At 34.5% G+C, this 17,299-nt stretch overlaps 1 protein-coding gene across 2 annotated transcripts in view; it reads left to right on the top strand.

The window, feature by feature from the left end:
* Positions 1-8,375, top strand: part of IL1RAPL1 (interleukin 1 receptor accessory protein like 1) — a 1,316,763-nt gene extending 1,308,388 nt beyond the window's left edge. For both annotated transcript variants that reach the window (XM_012448862.2, XM_012448863.2), the window contains exon 11: positions 223-8,375. In XM_012448862.2, coding sequence (XP_012304285.1) covers positions 223-941 — 719 coding nt within the window. In that variant the 3' untranslated portion in view covers positions 942-8,375. The remainder of the gene's footprint in view (positions 1-222) is intronic.
* Positions 8,376-17,299: the final 8,924 nt, after the last annotated feature.

Genomic DNA, 17,299 nt, shown 5'->3' with positions numbered 1-17,299 from the left:
ATTGAAAGAAACCAAATGAGAGATTTGTACTGGGAAAAATATTGCTGACATTAGGAGAAGCAAGTCCCAAACTCTATTCAGTGATCATTACCGATTTTCATCTGCTTAAAGTGTTACCCAACAAACTATTTTCATTTAATTTCTGAAAGAGAGAATCTACTGGGACTTTCTGGACCAAATTTTCCATTCACTCATTCTGATGCACTCTTTTATCTTTTGTAGCATACATTGAAGATGTGGCAAGATGTGTAGATCAAAGCAAGCGGCTGATTATTGTCATGACCCCAAATTACGTAGTTAGAAGGGGCTGGAGCATCTTTGAGCTGGAAACCAGACTTCGAAATATGCTTGTGACTGGAGAAATTAAAGTGATACTAATTGAATGCAGTGAACTGAGAGGAATTATGAACTACCAGGAGGTGGAGGCCCTCAAGCACACCATCAAGCTCCTGACGGTCATTAAATGGCATGGACCAAAATGCAACAAGTTGAACTCTAAGTTCTGGAAACGTTTACAGTATGAAATGCCTTTTAAGAGGATAGAACCCATTACACATGAGCAGGCTTTAGATGTCAGTGAGCAAGGGCCTTTTGGGGAGCTGCAGACTGTCTCGGCCATTTCCATGGCTGCGGCCACCTCCACAGCTCTAGCCACTGCCCATCCAGATCTCCGTTCTACCTTTCACAACACGTACCATTCACAAATGCGTCAGAAACACTACTACCGAAGCTATGAGTACGATGTACCTCCTACCGGCACCCTGCCTCTTACCTCCATAGGAAATCAGCATACCTACTGTAACATCCCTATGACACTCATCAACGGGCAGCGGCCACAGACAAAATCAAGCAGGGAGCAGAATCCAGATGAAGCCCACACAAACAGTGCCATCCTGCCGCTGTTGCCAAGGGAGACCAGTATATCCAGTGTGATTTGGTGACAGAAAAGCAAGGGACATCCCGTCCCTGGGAGCTTGAGTGGAATCTGCAGTCCAGTGCCTGGAACAAAATCCTCGACTGCTGCTGTTAAAAAACATGCATTACAATCTCTAGAACACGAGGAAAAACAGGGTCTTGTACATATGTTTTTTGGAATTTCTTTGTAGCATCAGTATCTTCGTGTTTTACCATGTCTTTTACCATTACATTTTTTGACTTTGTTTTATATGTCATTGGAATTTGTAAATTTACATTTTTTTTTTTAAAGAAGAGACTGATGTGTAGATAGAAAACCCTTTTTTTGCTTCATTAGTTTAGTTTTAGAATGGGTTTTTGTTTTATTTCCTTTTTTATAAATTTTATTTTGCTTTTAACATTCCTTGGGGTGCTTGGACAAATCTATCCGATGGGACAAGGAGCACCGGATCCTTTCTCGGGTTCTGCCTAAAATCAACTGGGCCACATCGGCCTTCAGAGAACAGTGCAACAAATGCCAGCATTGCCATTCGGGGAAAAAAACAGATGAGAAGAACACTTGTTCATAGGAGGGCCCCACCAGTCAGAGCCCTGAATCTCTTCCTTGTCCCACCTCATTCCCCACCTCTACCTTGCTAATGGTGGCATGATGTGTAAACTCTGTGGAGGGGTGGGGGTGGGTCTAACTGTCTTAACATTTAAGTCACTGCTCTTCAGAATACACTCTAGACCCAAAGGTGTGCTAATCACTTCACAGTGACCACTACAGAGTGCTAAGAAGAGAAGATCAAGGGCATGAAATTGGGGAAGAGTGTTATTTTCGTTTTTTAAATGAGTTGATGTACCCTTATATATATATATAAATATAAATATAAATATATATAAAAACAAAACAAAACAAAACAAAACAAAAAAAAAAAAAAAAACCAGAAAACAACAACAAAAAAATCAAGCCCTATATTTGATCACTTCCTGGAAAGGCATGAATGTGTTTGTGGCTGTTTTTGTTTAATATTCTACTTCCTCTTTTCCCTCTATAATTTCTCTGCAAATGAGATTATGTGCAAATGCCAGGCAAGTTAACTCAAAAGAGTGAAATCAACGCAAGTCAAAATGAAATTTACACTGAAGGCTTCCAAACCAAAGGGAAGGACAGGATGTGTTATCAAATATGTTTTGTCACCTTGTATTATACAAAATGTTATTTTCTAAAAAGTCAGAGAAAATCTGTGAAACTTATTGTGTGGCCCCCTTGTAATTAAATGTTAACTCGCTTGTATTTACTTTTCAACACTACATTAAGAATTAAGTGGTTTCAGTTTGTGGACATAAGCAACACTTATTAATATGAAGGTGTTTAAGAACTCAGGAGGGCAAACATATGAATACCAACAGAGATCAGTATTTTCAAAATAAACATTATTTATACAAAATAGTTTTTAAATTAGATCAGAAAGTATTTAAAATAATTAATTTTACTGTATAAAGAATTTGCTTTATTTTAGCTATATAATTCTATCTTTCAGAAAATAGAAAGCTGATGCTCCCAAGAAATTCATTCCTTACCATTTAGCTTTATGTTTGAAATCAATGACATAAGCAGCTAATTCATATTCATGTGAAGGTTGATATAAAATCAATCACAAAGGAATCTGCAGAGGGCAGAGTTGTTAAAAAGAAATATTACCTATGTAGCTTTTAGTTTTTAAAAAAATCAATGTGATAAAACACTGATAATAGAACTTATATATTAATTTAGTGATTCATTGTAGGAATTCCCATCTCATCATCATCTGTGGGCTCGTGTAGTGACTATTGTATGTTTGGTTTATTCCTACCACCATTTAATGAGAAAACAGTTCTACAGTTTTGGTCACAATAGTAAGGTGTCAGTTGGCCACACACACACAGACACACACACACACAAAAGTGCAAACTGCAATAGGGTTCATTGGGGAGGGTGAGATTAATTTGCAAATACATGAGAAAGAAGTATAAGCATTTGTAACAATGCAAAGGTCTCAGTATCTGTGTGACAAGGCAAAGGAGCCTTGGGATGTGCATTGATTATTATTTGCTTAAAAAATGTTTATTTCCCTGACAACTCACCTGGGTCCTTCTCTACAATCTGTTCTTTATTCCCGTGCTCTCCCCTTGGATGTGTGTCACATTTTCACAAACCAGAAGTGAAGCTGCAAGGACACATAAAACTTAAGGTCAGCTTTGCACATTGGGTTATTTTCAGAATCTGAGAAGGCCATTGTTTACTTTGTACTATGGACAGCTGTCAGGGACTGGTGGCAGTGTACCTCATTGGACTGGATTCCAAACTCCCCCAGTGCTCAGAAAACTGTAAACATGGCAATGGCCTGATTTATCTCTTTGTTTTTTAAATTTTCTTTAAGTGCACGATGGAAGTGTGGAATCAATGTAGAGGAAGTAATCAGACCACAGTCATATTTTAGGCATCCATAGGTGTTAATTTAGCTGCATTGGGAGTACATTTTTGTTCTATTTTTAGTGTAGATTTAAGCACTTTGAATAGCATGATTCAGGGATTGATGGGTAATATTTGATATTCTCACAACTTATGAAACTTCTTTTTCCTCTAATGCTTTGTCATATTTAAAAAATGAAATAAATGCAAAAGAAGCTATCTATGGCTTTAGAAACATTCCTCCCAAGTATTCCTCTATCAGCTCCATGTGAGAACAAATGAAGGAAACTGTCATGTGTTCACGTGCTCTATGTTTAACAAAAGTTCTGTTAGAACTCACAATAAAAAGAGAAAAAAAATCTATTTCCCCTAGTGCTTAGGCTTCATCCTTTGCTTTTTTCAGTGGGGACTGTGGGGGATAAGAATATTCTAGTTGTGAAAACACAGTTGAAAATGTGAATATGTTAGCCAAGCCGGGGGAGAGAATGGACTTCCAGACTTGGACATATGTGATGTTTGATATTGCCTGTTTTTCATCAGTTGCCGCTCGAGCTCTGAAGGACACGTTGTGGATTCAAAAGATCATCTGGTTCCTTAGTGTAACCTCTACTTGCTGCTTATGAGCGTCCTATCCCTTATTCTGGTGCTCAAAGCTTTGCTTATTTAATTTGTACTCCATTCCTTAGGTCTCCTGTGGGCAGAGAAGACATTTGTATCTCATGTAGACAGCTAATTTAAGTGTAGATCAATTCTATGAAACAAATCTGAGACATGATGATTTAAGAGACCTGAATCTACTATATTTCTGTAGCTAAACACTCAACTGTTCAAACAGTAAACCACTTTGTGATAATTACTTTCTTCATAGTATATGTATTTGGACCCTATCAACTTAATCTTAAAATATAGATGCTGGTTTTTTCCATATTTCATTACTACCTAGCATTTTATAACAAAAACAAATATTAACTGAGAACCAACCCCTAAATTGTAAGTCTTGTTTATCCTAGAATAGTCATTAACTTTTCAGATATCATTTACATAAATTAAGATCACCATTTCTAGGAAAACATTGATTCATACATTTGTGAATTATTTTTGGATTCTGGAATGATACCCTAGTTCTCTTTTTTCTAAGGCATATTTTTTTAATCTTGAGATTAATTTCTTTCTTTTTTTATTAGGTTAAGTTTGTATCATTAGTCCCAGAAGAAAGCCTATTGAAATTCAGAGGATAGCATCAGCATTATACAAATGAAATGACTGACTGGAACCAAGAGAATACACAGACATGGAAGAGGAAAATCCCTTCTCCTGTCTCTGATTTGAACTTGCTTTCCTCATTAATCTCATTATTGACATAGCTGACTGATACAGGTGAAATATTATTAAATAGGTTAGAAATCCCATCTACAGACAGACACACATTCCCTGTTGCTGAAAAACTTTTCTAACAGTACATACAATTTTTACCAAAAGATGGTAATGCAACTAGAATCCCTAAAAGGAGAAGTTTGTCAGTGGAAGCAGAGGCTATTCCTTGTCTTATCATAAATCCTTTGCACTTTATTTTTCTGAACAAAGAAAGTAACCAATAATCAAAGTTTGATTATCCTTAATAATATATCTTAATCTTGGGTTCAAAGATACCTTGCGTCTATAAAAAGGAATAAAATAATGAAGCCCTTGAAATTCCAGATAAAATTGTTAATGTGTGTAAAACTACGTTCATCTGAATGTGAGTCTCAAAACGTCGATCACCTAAAAAGCTATTGATGTTTGGATTTAGAAGATATTCTCAGAAACTGATATCAGATAAACCCACATATCTTGCAGGCATTGTTTTATCTACCACTCTCTACCTTCATTCACAAAAACTCAGGAGATGATTATTGTTCTACTAGAGACAAGTTTCCTTCGAAAATGGCCTGATGTTTTGGGAGACTTAGCCTATAGTAAACAAAAAATTTGTATGGTGACAAATAATTCATGTTCAGATAAAAATAATTGGCTATCATTGTTGTGATAATCTTACTCATGTCTTTACCCATTCTAAAAATAGTTTGGGGCAAATGTGAAATTATATAATTTTGCAATGATGCCTTATTTCAGTAAATTTCTTCCTGATTGTGTTTATTTTTCCTACAATATAACTAAGAATTCATCCAGTACAGTAAAAGAAAAAACAACCATTTGACATGTTTTTCTAAAAAAAAAAAAAGGAAAAAGAAAAACCCACCAAGTTGTTTTATGCAAAGATTTAGAAGTGCTTATATATTTCATTTTCAGCAATTATGGTTTTGCCAGTTTCATGACTTATGATGTGACTTTGGAGCAATATGAAAAATTTTGAGAATAAAGTTAGGTAGTGATTATTTAAAGTTTTACCTTTTACTTGCAATTGGTAGCAAGGTGAAAGTTTATTCTATGTTAATAAATTGATATACTGTCACAAGGAGCTGTTAGATATAATTAAATTTAAGGAAGCAAGAGAAAAATGTTATGATGATGAGTTAATCCTAATCCTAATCAAATGTGCCTTGTCATCATCAAATTTCTGTCACATCCATAGAAAATGCCCAGACTAAAAATAATGGAACTCAATTCCAATCTTCTATTATCTTTTCTTCCTTCCATGCTCCGAATGCAAAACATGTTTTCGTGTGTGTGTGTGTGTGTGTCTCTGTGTGTGTGTGTGTGTATTTCTCCTGAGCGTTGGTAAATTTTTTCTCTAAATAGCCTCTGGGTCCACTGACAAATCATGTTTCTGAATTCTTCATTACAGTAAGTAAAGTACTATTATTTTTTCTACCATTCACTATCTTCATTGATGCATCCCCATGTTCCATAAGCCTGAAGCATATTCTCTTTTTAACAAAGGGAATCATTCTTAAAAAATTATCACACTATGTTCTCTCCACTACTAAATGAATAGAATCTGAAAAACTGCACATGAACTTGAGAGTATTACATGTAATATTGTTGTATAAATTTTAACCTTCATAATCCAGATAACATTGTTTCAAAGGGCATGCTGTGTCATTAAAAAAAGATTTAATGTGAAATGACATTATTACATAGTGCATGAAAATGTGGCAAAGTAATTTGGATCTATCTTTACTAGTCAATGAGAGATTAAATTTGGGGAGATCAGATGTGACTGTTTAGGCTAATTCTCAACTGGGATGAAGACATCTTAATGTTAAGATACATGGGTGGTTGTCCATATTCCTTGCAGTATATGCTCCTCTTAACTAGAATCCTTAGTGTATTCTTTCCACCAAAGTAGTGGAGGTATGTTCTCATAATCTGCTATTGAAGTGCAAAAACTTTTACAGTTTCAGAGTTTGAAAGAACCCAAATAGGAAAATTGATGGAATCATTTTCCTCTGCTGGTGTTCAAGTCATATTTGAAACTCAGACACTCTCAGATCTGTTCAACAGTCAGTAAAAAGTGCATTTTTACATAGTGTTTCCCTTTAGTTTTGCCTACCCTCTTGATTTTGTACAATCTAGAATGTATGTAACTCATGCGTAGGTGATGGAGGCGCTTCTTTTTTTCTTAGAATACTTAACAATTATATATTTGGTTTTGCTTTGACTAGCAATAGGAAAATAGATAAATACAAGTGTAAAAATGAGAAATTTTAAACTCAAAATTAATTTGTGTTTTATAGTCGTTTCATAAGTCTGTTGCTCTCTATGAGTATGCTCTCTATATATCCTGTAAAAATAAATTTATATGTTACATAGAAATTCAAGAAATTAAATTATTTATTAAGCTACAAATGTTTCTTCTGGTTTCTACCTGATCATAGATGAAAATAAATTAAATAATGTGTTGTTGGAACATATGTAAGTATGTTTGTTAATTTGATAACGCTTGTTATACTTTTTCTTCCCTCTCTGTTTGTGTCTGTATAAACTTATAATTCTTAGGCCTAATTCCTATTGTGATTGCGAAAAAAGAGTCTTAAGAATGCCCAGTTGGCTGGAAAAAAAGAAAATCCAAAAAAAAAATCATCTTAAAAAATCAAGTCCATTTAAAATCCCTCTTTTTTCTTCACTACTGGATTAAGGAGAGGTTTGAATCAGTAACTCAGTATCTTAAAAGTCATTATCACATTAATGGTTTTCTCAAGGTTAAATTCCACATTTTTCCCTTTATATCTATTTTATGAAATAATTTGAGAGACAGAAATGAAAGGAATGATATCATGTGAGTCCTTTGCTGTTTCATTTCCTTACTTCTTGCTCCCCAGGTATTTTATTCCTTTCTTTTAAGGTACTACTCACATAATGACCTTAAAATCAAGTCCCCTCAGGTAACATTTTAAAGTGACCAAGATCTTTAATCATCTTGTTTTTCTACTCTGTTTGCCTCTACTTGTAGTGCACAGTCAATCCTAAAGGGAAATGTTTTTGGCCTTACTTTTTATTTTAAGATAAATAACCTTATTATTTATTTTATTTGGGGGGAGTAGAGTGGTGGTAAATCTTTCCATCATAAGCATAACAAGTGAACAACCCTAACCTCTTAGAAAGAATGAGCTGTTTAAGCAGAATACATATCTTAAGAAAGCAGCCTTTTAAGAAACACTCATCAAAGATGAAGCAGACATAAATCATTATGAACATTTAAAGTAATAGTTTCAAAAGGCCCCATAAGGTTATTTTAGATTGGATTTCAAAGTAATTAAAATATTTAAACTTTCTTAAAGCCATTTCTACCTCAGTAGGATTTTTAAATGTGAGAAAATAACCTCTATTGAAAAAGTAAAATGTTATAAAGATCATGAATTGGTATATAATTTGCATAGTATATTTTAAATCGTGAATCATATGATAACATACGACCCATTAGTCAAAGTATCAGGACAGACCTCTATAGTTGAAGAAAGTTTGGGATTGTTTGTGCACTTCAGACACACACGTAAATTCTCAGGAATTTTAATTACGTTCATACTATTGACAAGTGGTTAAAAGACTGATATTGGGCCAGGCACAGTGGCTCATGCCTGCAATCCCAACACTCTGGGAGGCTGAGGCAGGTGGATCACCTGAGGTCAGGAGTTTGAGACCAGCGTGGCCAACATGGTGAAACCCCATCTCTACTATAAATACAAAAATTAGCCGGGTGTGGTGGTGCACGCCTGTAATCCCAGCTATTCAGGAGGCTGAGGCAGGAGAATAACTTGAACTATTCAGGAGGTGGCGGTTTCAGTGAGCCAGTATCACACCACTGCACTCCAACCTGGGTGGCAGAGCAAGACTCCATCTCAAAAAAAAAAAAAAAGAAAAAAGAAAACTGGTATTATTAATGAGACATACCTAATTAATATCATCTCTATATTTATGGGCAAAATAGACATGTAGGAGAAAAAAATCAGAAAATTATAATGGTGGTGACCCAATCACTTGTTGCTGTGGGATTTTCAGCATTTACATATGGCCTGTAAGAGTAATTAAAACAAATTCCTTAAGATTGCATTTTCTATCAATGCTTAATGCCCAGTGTCACCGTTCTAAGGCAGTGTAGGTACTGCAAAACCCAGATGTGTATGTGGGGAAGGGTTGAGTAAGATTCCAAAGGATAGAGAACATCTCAATTTGACCAATAATTATTATAATAATTATAATAATCATTATATAATAATAACTATTTGACTAAATTAGATACTTTTTTCCTCAGTGATGTGTCAGTTGGGTTTTGATGGTACACAGAGGGAGATTATTAATTGAGTAGCTCTGTATTTGATTTAAAAATTGACAGTATTTTTTAAAAAACTTAAGTAGTACATCAAATGCAAGACTTTAAGGATACTGTTAATAGTTTTGCTTACACTGTGGAATAATATATACACCATGATTTAAATTAAAATATAAGTAAATAATATTCTAGGAAAGGTGACATATGGCAAAAGTCATCAAGATTGTGAATGACTGGTTTATGGAAAAATTGAGGCCAATTTTCTAACCTCTGAAAAATATACAAACAAATATTAATAAAAGATGAAACATCTCAAAAAACAGAACAGAGAAACATACAAAAGCCAGCATAAATGATAAATGATAGCACTATAAGATTATGAAAATCAATAACTGGTTTAAATTAAGCAAAGAAATATCCTACTTCTGTAGTTCTTGACAATAAAGAACAATATTGTTCTTTATAAATAAAGTTAGCTAAGAAAGTCGATTCCGGCTTTGCTATGGAACATGTGACTTCTACAAAGCAATTGTACCATCATTTAGCCAAAAAAAAAAAAAAAAAAAAAGAAAGAAACATTGTTCTTGGCAATAAAACAACTATGTACTTGAAAACTGCGCTCAGAATGAAAATCATTTCTTAGGTGGTCTCAGGCCTGAAGTAAGATCCATTTGTCAGTGTACTTTTCCTAAATGAAATGGGAAATGTATTACTAAATATTATAATGTATGAATAGAAATAATAACTTTGGCATGGTGAGGGGTGAAATTGTTCATAGTATCCTTCTAAGGGATTTATTAACAATAACTTGAAGCCTTAGATTCACTTAGAATCACCTGGGAAGGTTTAGAAAGTACCAGAGTCCCAAATATCCAGACATAACCAAGCGGTCTTGTGTTTGTACCTAATGTTACCATTTTTAAAGTAAGCCCTTCACATGAATCCACAGAGCAACCAGAGTTGAAAACTATAGGAGCCAATGAGGTGGGTCTCAACTTTCAGGCACCAGAAGAAGTACCTGGAAAGCTCGTTAAAACTGGGTATTCAGATTGAGCTTCAATAGGATTGGAGGGAGGCACAAAATATATTTACTTAACAAGCTTTCTAGGTGATTCTAATATGAAGTCCCACAGACCACTCTGAAAAACACAGGCACAGGATTTGTTCCTTCCGTAATTAAAAATTCTGCCACTCTGTGGAATGCAAAATTTAAGATTGCAGCAGATAAATATCACCATAAACTAGGTCTTCCTTTTTTAAATAATTCCTCCCAAATTGTTAATCAGAACTCATGATGAAGTCTTCTTTTTTTTTTTTTTTTTTATTGCATTTTAGGTTTTGGGGAGACATTTATACTTTGAGAATTCCTCAGGAAGAAGAAAATAAATGAAAGATTAGTTAAAGCTGAGTCTAGCTTTGCCATGGAATATGTGGCTTCAGAAAAGAGTAATTGTACCATTCAGCAAAAAAAAAAAAAAGCTAATTAATAGTTAAGTGTTAAATAACAACACATCTTCCTTCTAAGAGAATACAAGTCTACTGTCACTTCTATTTTTATTTTTTAATAGCAAAATTTGACAGGAATGCCAAAGACATTTCTTGTGAAAATAAATATATAAATATCAAATTAGTTAAAGTAGCTGGACTTAGTTAACAACTATTTTTACTCAAGTTAACAATCAATTCATCAAGATAGTAACTCTAATGAAGAGTTTTCAAATGTTGCTTGGCATAAGAATCATTTATTGCATTTGTTAAAAGCATGAATGAGTTTCTGAACTCTAGGAAATTTTTACAGTCATGTAATTTGGGGAGCACTATTCTAGTAAATGTCATAAAATGCAAGGCTATATTCTTGCAGTGCCAATAAATTTAGTTGATTCTACATGAGATTATCATTTAAATGCATTATCTTGCATTATTTCAGCAAAATGACAACCTACACAATGATGACAAACCAGTTGGTTCTTTATTTTATCCTTCAATAGCTTACTCTGACAATACAGTTCCAGCCACATGTGTTTATTTTACTGGGCTAATTTTGATCTCTAGACTCCTTGTTTTGCCAGAAATGACTACCAGAGTTGAGGTTGTCAGCTTATGTTTCTTAAGCAGAATGTATTATTTGATGTAAGATTCTCATGAACCAATCATGTCACTGATTCTAAGTATTAATACATATTTCAAGGACATGATTGTTGTTAGTTGAGAGAAAAATATTCTTATACATCCTTCACAGAGTAGCCACATCAAAGAGTTCCCGGAGACTTGGCTTTAAGTTTCTAAATATCCCACTCATAACCTAGTGACTTCCACAGTCACCCTAGACCTTCTTACTATCTGGGGCTTTATAACACTAGAACATCCAAAAAATAGTATTCAACAGTCAATTTTCTTGGGTGAAACATAGCCTTTGATATTTCTACACTAAACTGAAAAAGATAATATAGAATTTAGCTTATTTTCAGAATCTATTCTGGACAACAACAGTTCAGAATCATCAACTGTGATGAGAAGCATTTAGTGTGCTAAATTGGTGTACATGTGTACATGTATGTGTAATGTGTATGCACTGTGAAATGAAAAATGCACATTATCAATACATTTAAATAAGCCTAATCAGTATATGTGTGACATTAAATAAACAGCTATGAGTTCCCAAGGCAATGCACTCCATGAGGAATTTACCCATTGAATCATTTTTGCACAGGCTAAAAAGAAATACCTAGGTTTCTGTTCAACTAACCCTTCTTTAAGGACATGCATTTTATCTCAGAAGAGTCAGCTCATTCTTACCTCTCCCATAAAAATCCTATGATTGTCTCTATTTTCTATTTTTTCCATTACATGGTAGCCCTGGATAATTTATTTATAAAGAACTGGGGAGGTATTGCACTCAGCAACTATCATAAGAAAAGCCTGTGAAAGCACCAAAAAAAAAAAAGTTATTACCATGGATTTCCTATCTTTTAGACAATTTTATTTTTCCAGGGTTGTGAAATGACATTTCTTTCCAGATTCCATTTATGTCCTCAGCAAATAACATGTCCTCAGCAAAGCCTAACTTTAAAAATACAGTTACTGATAAGATTTATTTTTAGTTTTCTCTTTACAGAATCTGTGCCGTTGCTGACGTGAAATAGAAACACAATAGAATTAAATAAATTTACAACTGGTGATCTTAGGAGTACCTTAAGTATTCTGCACCATGAGGTGACCTTGTATTCATAGTCATCTTCAAAATGGGCGTCTGAATAACTTACTGTGTATCTTCATGAGAAAACTGGACATGGGTGAGAAATCACAGGAAGGAGATAGCAGAGATTTCTGCTGCTGTAGTGCTGGAGAAGTGTAATTTTGTTTTGATATCTCTAAAGATTCTAACTTCAGCTTATAGATAAGACTATATAGCTGACTGTAGCAAGTATAGCATACTTAGCATTTGTACTTTCATGTTTAAGAGGGAAGGAGATCAGTCACTAAATATGAATGCTGCATATGTTAGCAATAGAGATAGTGATTTTGTAACTTTAATTGCACTTGCCTTAAATTTTTTTCCAAAAAGAAATGATATATATAAGCGAATAAGATGAGGATGGTTAAAGAACATTGTTTAGAAATAGGCAAGTTCTGCGCTGATTATCCTTTTTTACGTAATTTAATGTATAACGGCAGAGTATATTTGCCAGATCCATGTCAAGAGTATATGAGCACATGATAACAGCAGTTTGTATAAGCACAAGGTGTTCTATGTTTAAATTAAAACTTAACCATGATAACTTTTGGTGTGACTGCTTTCAATTTCAAAAAGTTGGATGTTTAAAGATAAATTTATTACTTGCATAAGAATATTTTTGTATAATATTGGGAAAGGTTTAAAAAAATGGACTTGCTTTATGGAGTGCAACTTTCAGAGAAAATAAACAGGGTATGTGTCCAGTTTGTAAAATGTTTTCTTTCAAGATTACTCTTTCTCTGGTTAATTGCAAGGATATGATGACTTGAAATACATTTTTTGTGTGAATTGAACAATACCACCAATAACAAAAAAATAAAGCAATGTGAATAAGTTGCGTATGCAAACTTCTTTTAATCAATGTTAGTAGATCCTGAAAACAAAAAAGGAGATCCATTTTTGTGAAAATAATGCTAGTAATAATTATCAACAAGGTTTACCATTTGATGCATAAACATATATCCATATCCATTATAAAAAATATTTAAAATGTTCTCTTTGAAAACATTTTTATTCTTCATTCTTCAGTCTAAAATTACATTTATTTTCTAATATTAAAACCAGTAAGACGAGTTAACAGCACCCCATAATTCTTATTAAATATTTATGACATCAAAACTAATATATGAAGATAGTTCTCGAATTCTATGTGTACCTGTTTGTGTATATAGGTCTTGGGGTAAAAATATTAGAAAATTTATGAGAACAAACATATTTAGGACAATAGCATGCTGGTCAATATTTGTTATGTATATATTTATCAATGATACAAACATATATGTGTGCATATATATATATCCACTCTCTCTATATCTACATATATATATTCCTTGTAATGTAGTTATATTTAGTTTAGACATCCAGCATTGAAATCTATAAACGTAATTGTGAGTTGGTTTGGGAAACCAAGTAGTAGCTACAAGGATGAAAATGTTCCTTGAAGATTAACATGAGAGGCTAGATCATTTAAGAAGATAATCATTCCGGATAAGATGAGGGGATTTCGTATGTATGTTCTTCTATGTATTATGCAGTAAGTGGTTTTAAGGAAGTTCTATAAATTCCTAATAAGGAAAAAATACAGAAACTGAAAATAGCATTCTTTACTGAGGACAAGACTTGTGACAAGAAAACCAGAAAAAGAATCACATTTTTTAGACATGATATATTGTACCTGCAGCACAATGAGGTGTGAAAAAGTAATAAACTAATAATATAGACTTTTTTTTAAGTTTGGAAAACATTTCTTCCAAGAGGCCAAAGGCATTAAAATGAAAACCTAATTTCTGTTACATCACAGATGTTTCTATACCCATGGTAAGTATTACTGCTTATTAATGATGCACAGTTATTCTATATTTTGAACATCTGTGTAAAAGTTTGCAGTTATTACTGTATTAGGTCGTGCCCAGAGGAAATGCCAAAATCAAAAGTGGGTGGATGCAGGTGCTCAAAGTAATATTATAGGCATTTATTTGGAAAAGTAAAAAAGCATTTAGATCAGTAAAAATAACAATGGAAAATTAACTCATATAAACTGACCCTTGTGTGTTACTTTTTCACCCACCCCCAATTGTCTTAGTAGAGTATGACTGAATCAAAAGTATTGGCATATGCTAATTGTTTTTCTTAGAATTCATCTAAGTATTTGACTAAACTAACAATGTAGAGTCCTCCTTTTTGATCCATCTCTCTAATCTCTGTCTTAAAACAGAAAAAGGAAGACACCACACACACACACACACACACACACACACACAGAGTGGATTTTCTTTTTCTCTTTTCGCCAGTGTTCTGAAATTCCTTGCTCCAGTGCTGGTGGGTTGTCACATACAGGCCCAGGTCTGTATTGTGATTATAGAATACGATCTTTCTGTGATGGTGTCAACAGAAGCAAGGAGTCAGCTGAAGGACAGATCAGCAAGGTGGCACTTGGGTGGGCCACCAAGGTTGAAGGTTCATAAGTCTGATCTTGAGTTATTAAAGTCTACATCTGTTAATAGAGCTAGGGATGATCATTCTCTCTTGGACAGACTCATGCTAACCAGGCATTTAAGATTCTTTCTTCAAAAAAATGAGAATTACTAATTGTGGTCCAAAAGACCAGAATATTCTTGCAGCCTTGTACAAAAGCCAAGTCATAATCAGAAACTTGGGAAATGTAGAATCATAAAGAGGAAAATGAACAGAAAGTACTTAATGTCAAATGTCTTGATGAAATTGTCTCCAACACTGAGAAATAGCTATTAGTCTATCTCTTTTCTGGTCATTTTCTTCCTTACACAAAGATAGAGACAAATTCTGATTATGGATGTTTCCTTAGTCTGGACTCATAGATGCCCTAATCCTCTTATTAAATAGTACAGCTTTAGATATAACCATATTGCTATGCCTGATTCTCTCTGCCTGGAATATGGGTATTAACTTCTCAGGTATTCATTTGTAAATCTCTGCTTTGAATAACCAATTTTTTTTTTTGAGATGGAGTCTCACTCTGTTGCCCAGGCTGGAGTACAGCCGCATGATCTCAGCTCACTGTAACAGCCGCCCCTTGGGTTCAAGCGATTCTCCTGCCTCAGCCTCCTGAGTACCTGGGATTACAGGCACGCGCCACCATGCCCAGCTAATTTTTGTATTTTTAGTAGAGACAGGGTTTTACCATGTTGGTCAGGCTGGTCTCGAACTCCTGACCTCATGATCCACCTGCCTCAGCCTCCCAAAGTGCTGCGATTACCAGCGTGGGCCACCACACCCATAGCCAATCTTCTTAAACACTCTAAGATAACCTAAATCTTCAACTTTTGTTTTTGGTTTAATGAGGTCAATACACCATTAAGACCTGTTGATTTGAGCTGATGATGTTTAATAATTGAAGTACACATTGTAAACCTCATTATTCTTTTTAAATGTAGGGAGAAAGAGGACCAGATAAATATTCCAAGGGCTTGTTTTAAGGGTCTAGCAGAGGAGAGCAGCTGTTTACTCAGTTTATGTGTTTTGATCTTTAGTACACCCCCTTTTAAGATTATGTTTGCCAGAAGTTTTCATCACCTAACCACATGGAAGCCACAGCAGGGACAGCAGGATCAGGTAAAGAACAGGAAGTCACTTACATAGTTGAGAGACCTTGAGCATGTTATGTTACCTCTTTTATCCTCAAATTCCACATTTATAAAAAAAATAAAAGTAGACAGTAATACCTTTCATGAAGATAAGTTGTAAAAGTTTCTTCCTTACTTACTTCATTCATTCATTAATGCCAGGCCTTGTTCCAGGTGCTGGGAACATACTTTCTGGAATAGTATGAGAAAAAAGGCATGTCCCTTAATCAATGAGAAAATGTCAGACAGTGATACATGCAATGACAGTATAAACCAGGAAGATGTGATAGGAAATAACTACCTGGGGAGTTTAATTTTGCATAGTTATTACAGAAGGCTACTTATAAGAGGTGAAATTATGGCTGGACCTAGAATCAAAAAAGTGGACAACCAGGGAAAGATCTGGCATTAATTGCCATTCCATCCAAGGAACTGATCTTGAAGCCAGGAAATGTGGCCTCAAAGACTTTGAGACAAGAATGAGTTGGATGTGTTTGAGAAAGAAAAGGAAGTAAATGTAAATGTAAATGCTGGTACATTGTGAATACAGGTTAAAAGTTATATACATAAACTAACGTATATGTGTGTATGTGTGTGTGTATATATATAAAACATAGTACATAGTAGGTACTAAATGCCAAAAGAGTAATATTACTGAAAGCAGGTTGGGGATCAGATTAAAAATTTGCTTGTTTTAATGTTAAACGAAAATATGTGTAGTATCTTTTGATTCCACCTTTTTTTTTTTTTCAAAACATGTTTGATTTGTGGTTTATCACTGATGTCCAGGAAGGTCATTAACAGGTTGCAATTAAGAACATTTATCTTCACATCTCTAAGTATTTCACCAAATCACCTGTAAGTAAAGTTAAACCAAACCAAAATCTACACACAATTTATGGACCTGATATGCTATATCAGAGCCATGGGCTACTCACAGTCTATATGGTTTTGGGGAATAGGGGTAGCAGGTTAAAGATGAGCATATAATGTCTGTCTTTGAACCAATGCAATAGTCTATTAACTCTCACGTCTCCAAGATTTGATAAAGAAAATGTGGCACATATACACCATGGAATACTATGCAGCCATAAAAAGGGATGAGTTTATGTCCTTTGCAGGGACATGGATGAAGCTGGAAACCTTCATTCTCAGCAAACTGACACAAAAACAGAAAACCGAACACCGCATGTTCTCACTCATAAGTGGGTGTTGAACAATGAGAACACATGGACAGAGGGAGGGGAACATTACACACCAGGGCTTGTCGGGAGGTGGGGAGGCTAGGGGAGGGATAATAGGGGTGGGGGATTGGGGAGGGATAACATTAGGAGAAATACCTATACCTAATGTAGATGACGGGGGGATGGATGCAGCAAAGCACCATGGCACATGTATAT

This window comes from Aotus nancymaae, unplaced genomic scaffold, assembly GCF_030222135.1.
Source record: "Aotus nancymaae isolate 86718 unplaced genomic scaffold, 86718_ANA_hifiasm-v0.15.2.pri h1tg000058l, whole genome shotgun sequence".
Lineage (NCBI taxonomy): Eukaryota > Metazoa > Chordata > Mammalia > Primates > Aotidae > Aotus > Aotus nancymaae.
Note: the sequence above shows the minus strand (reverse complement) of the source record. Positions and strands in the feature narration are given on the sequence as shown.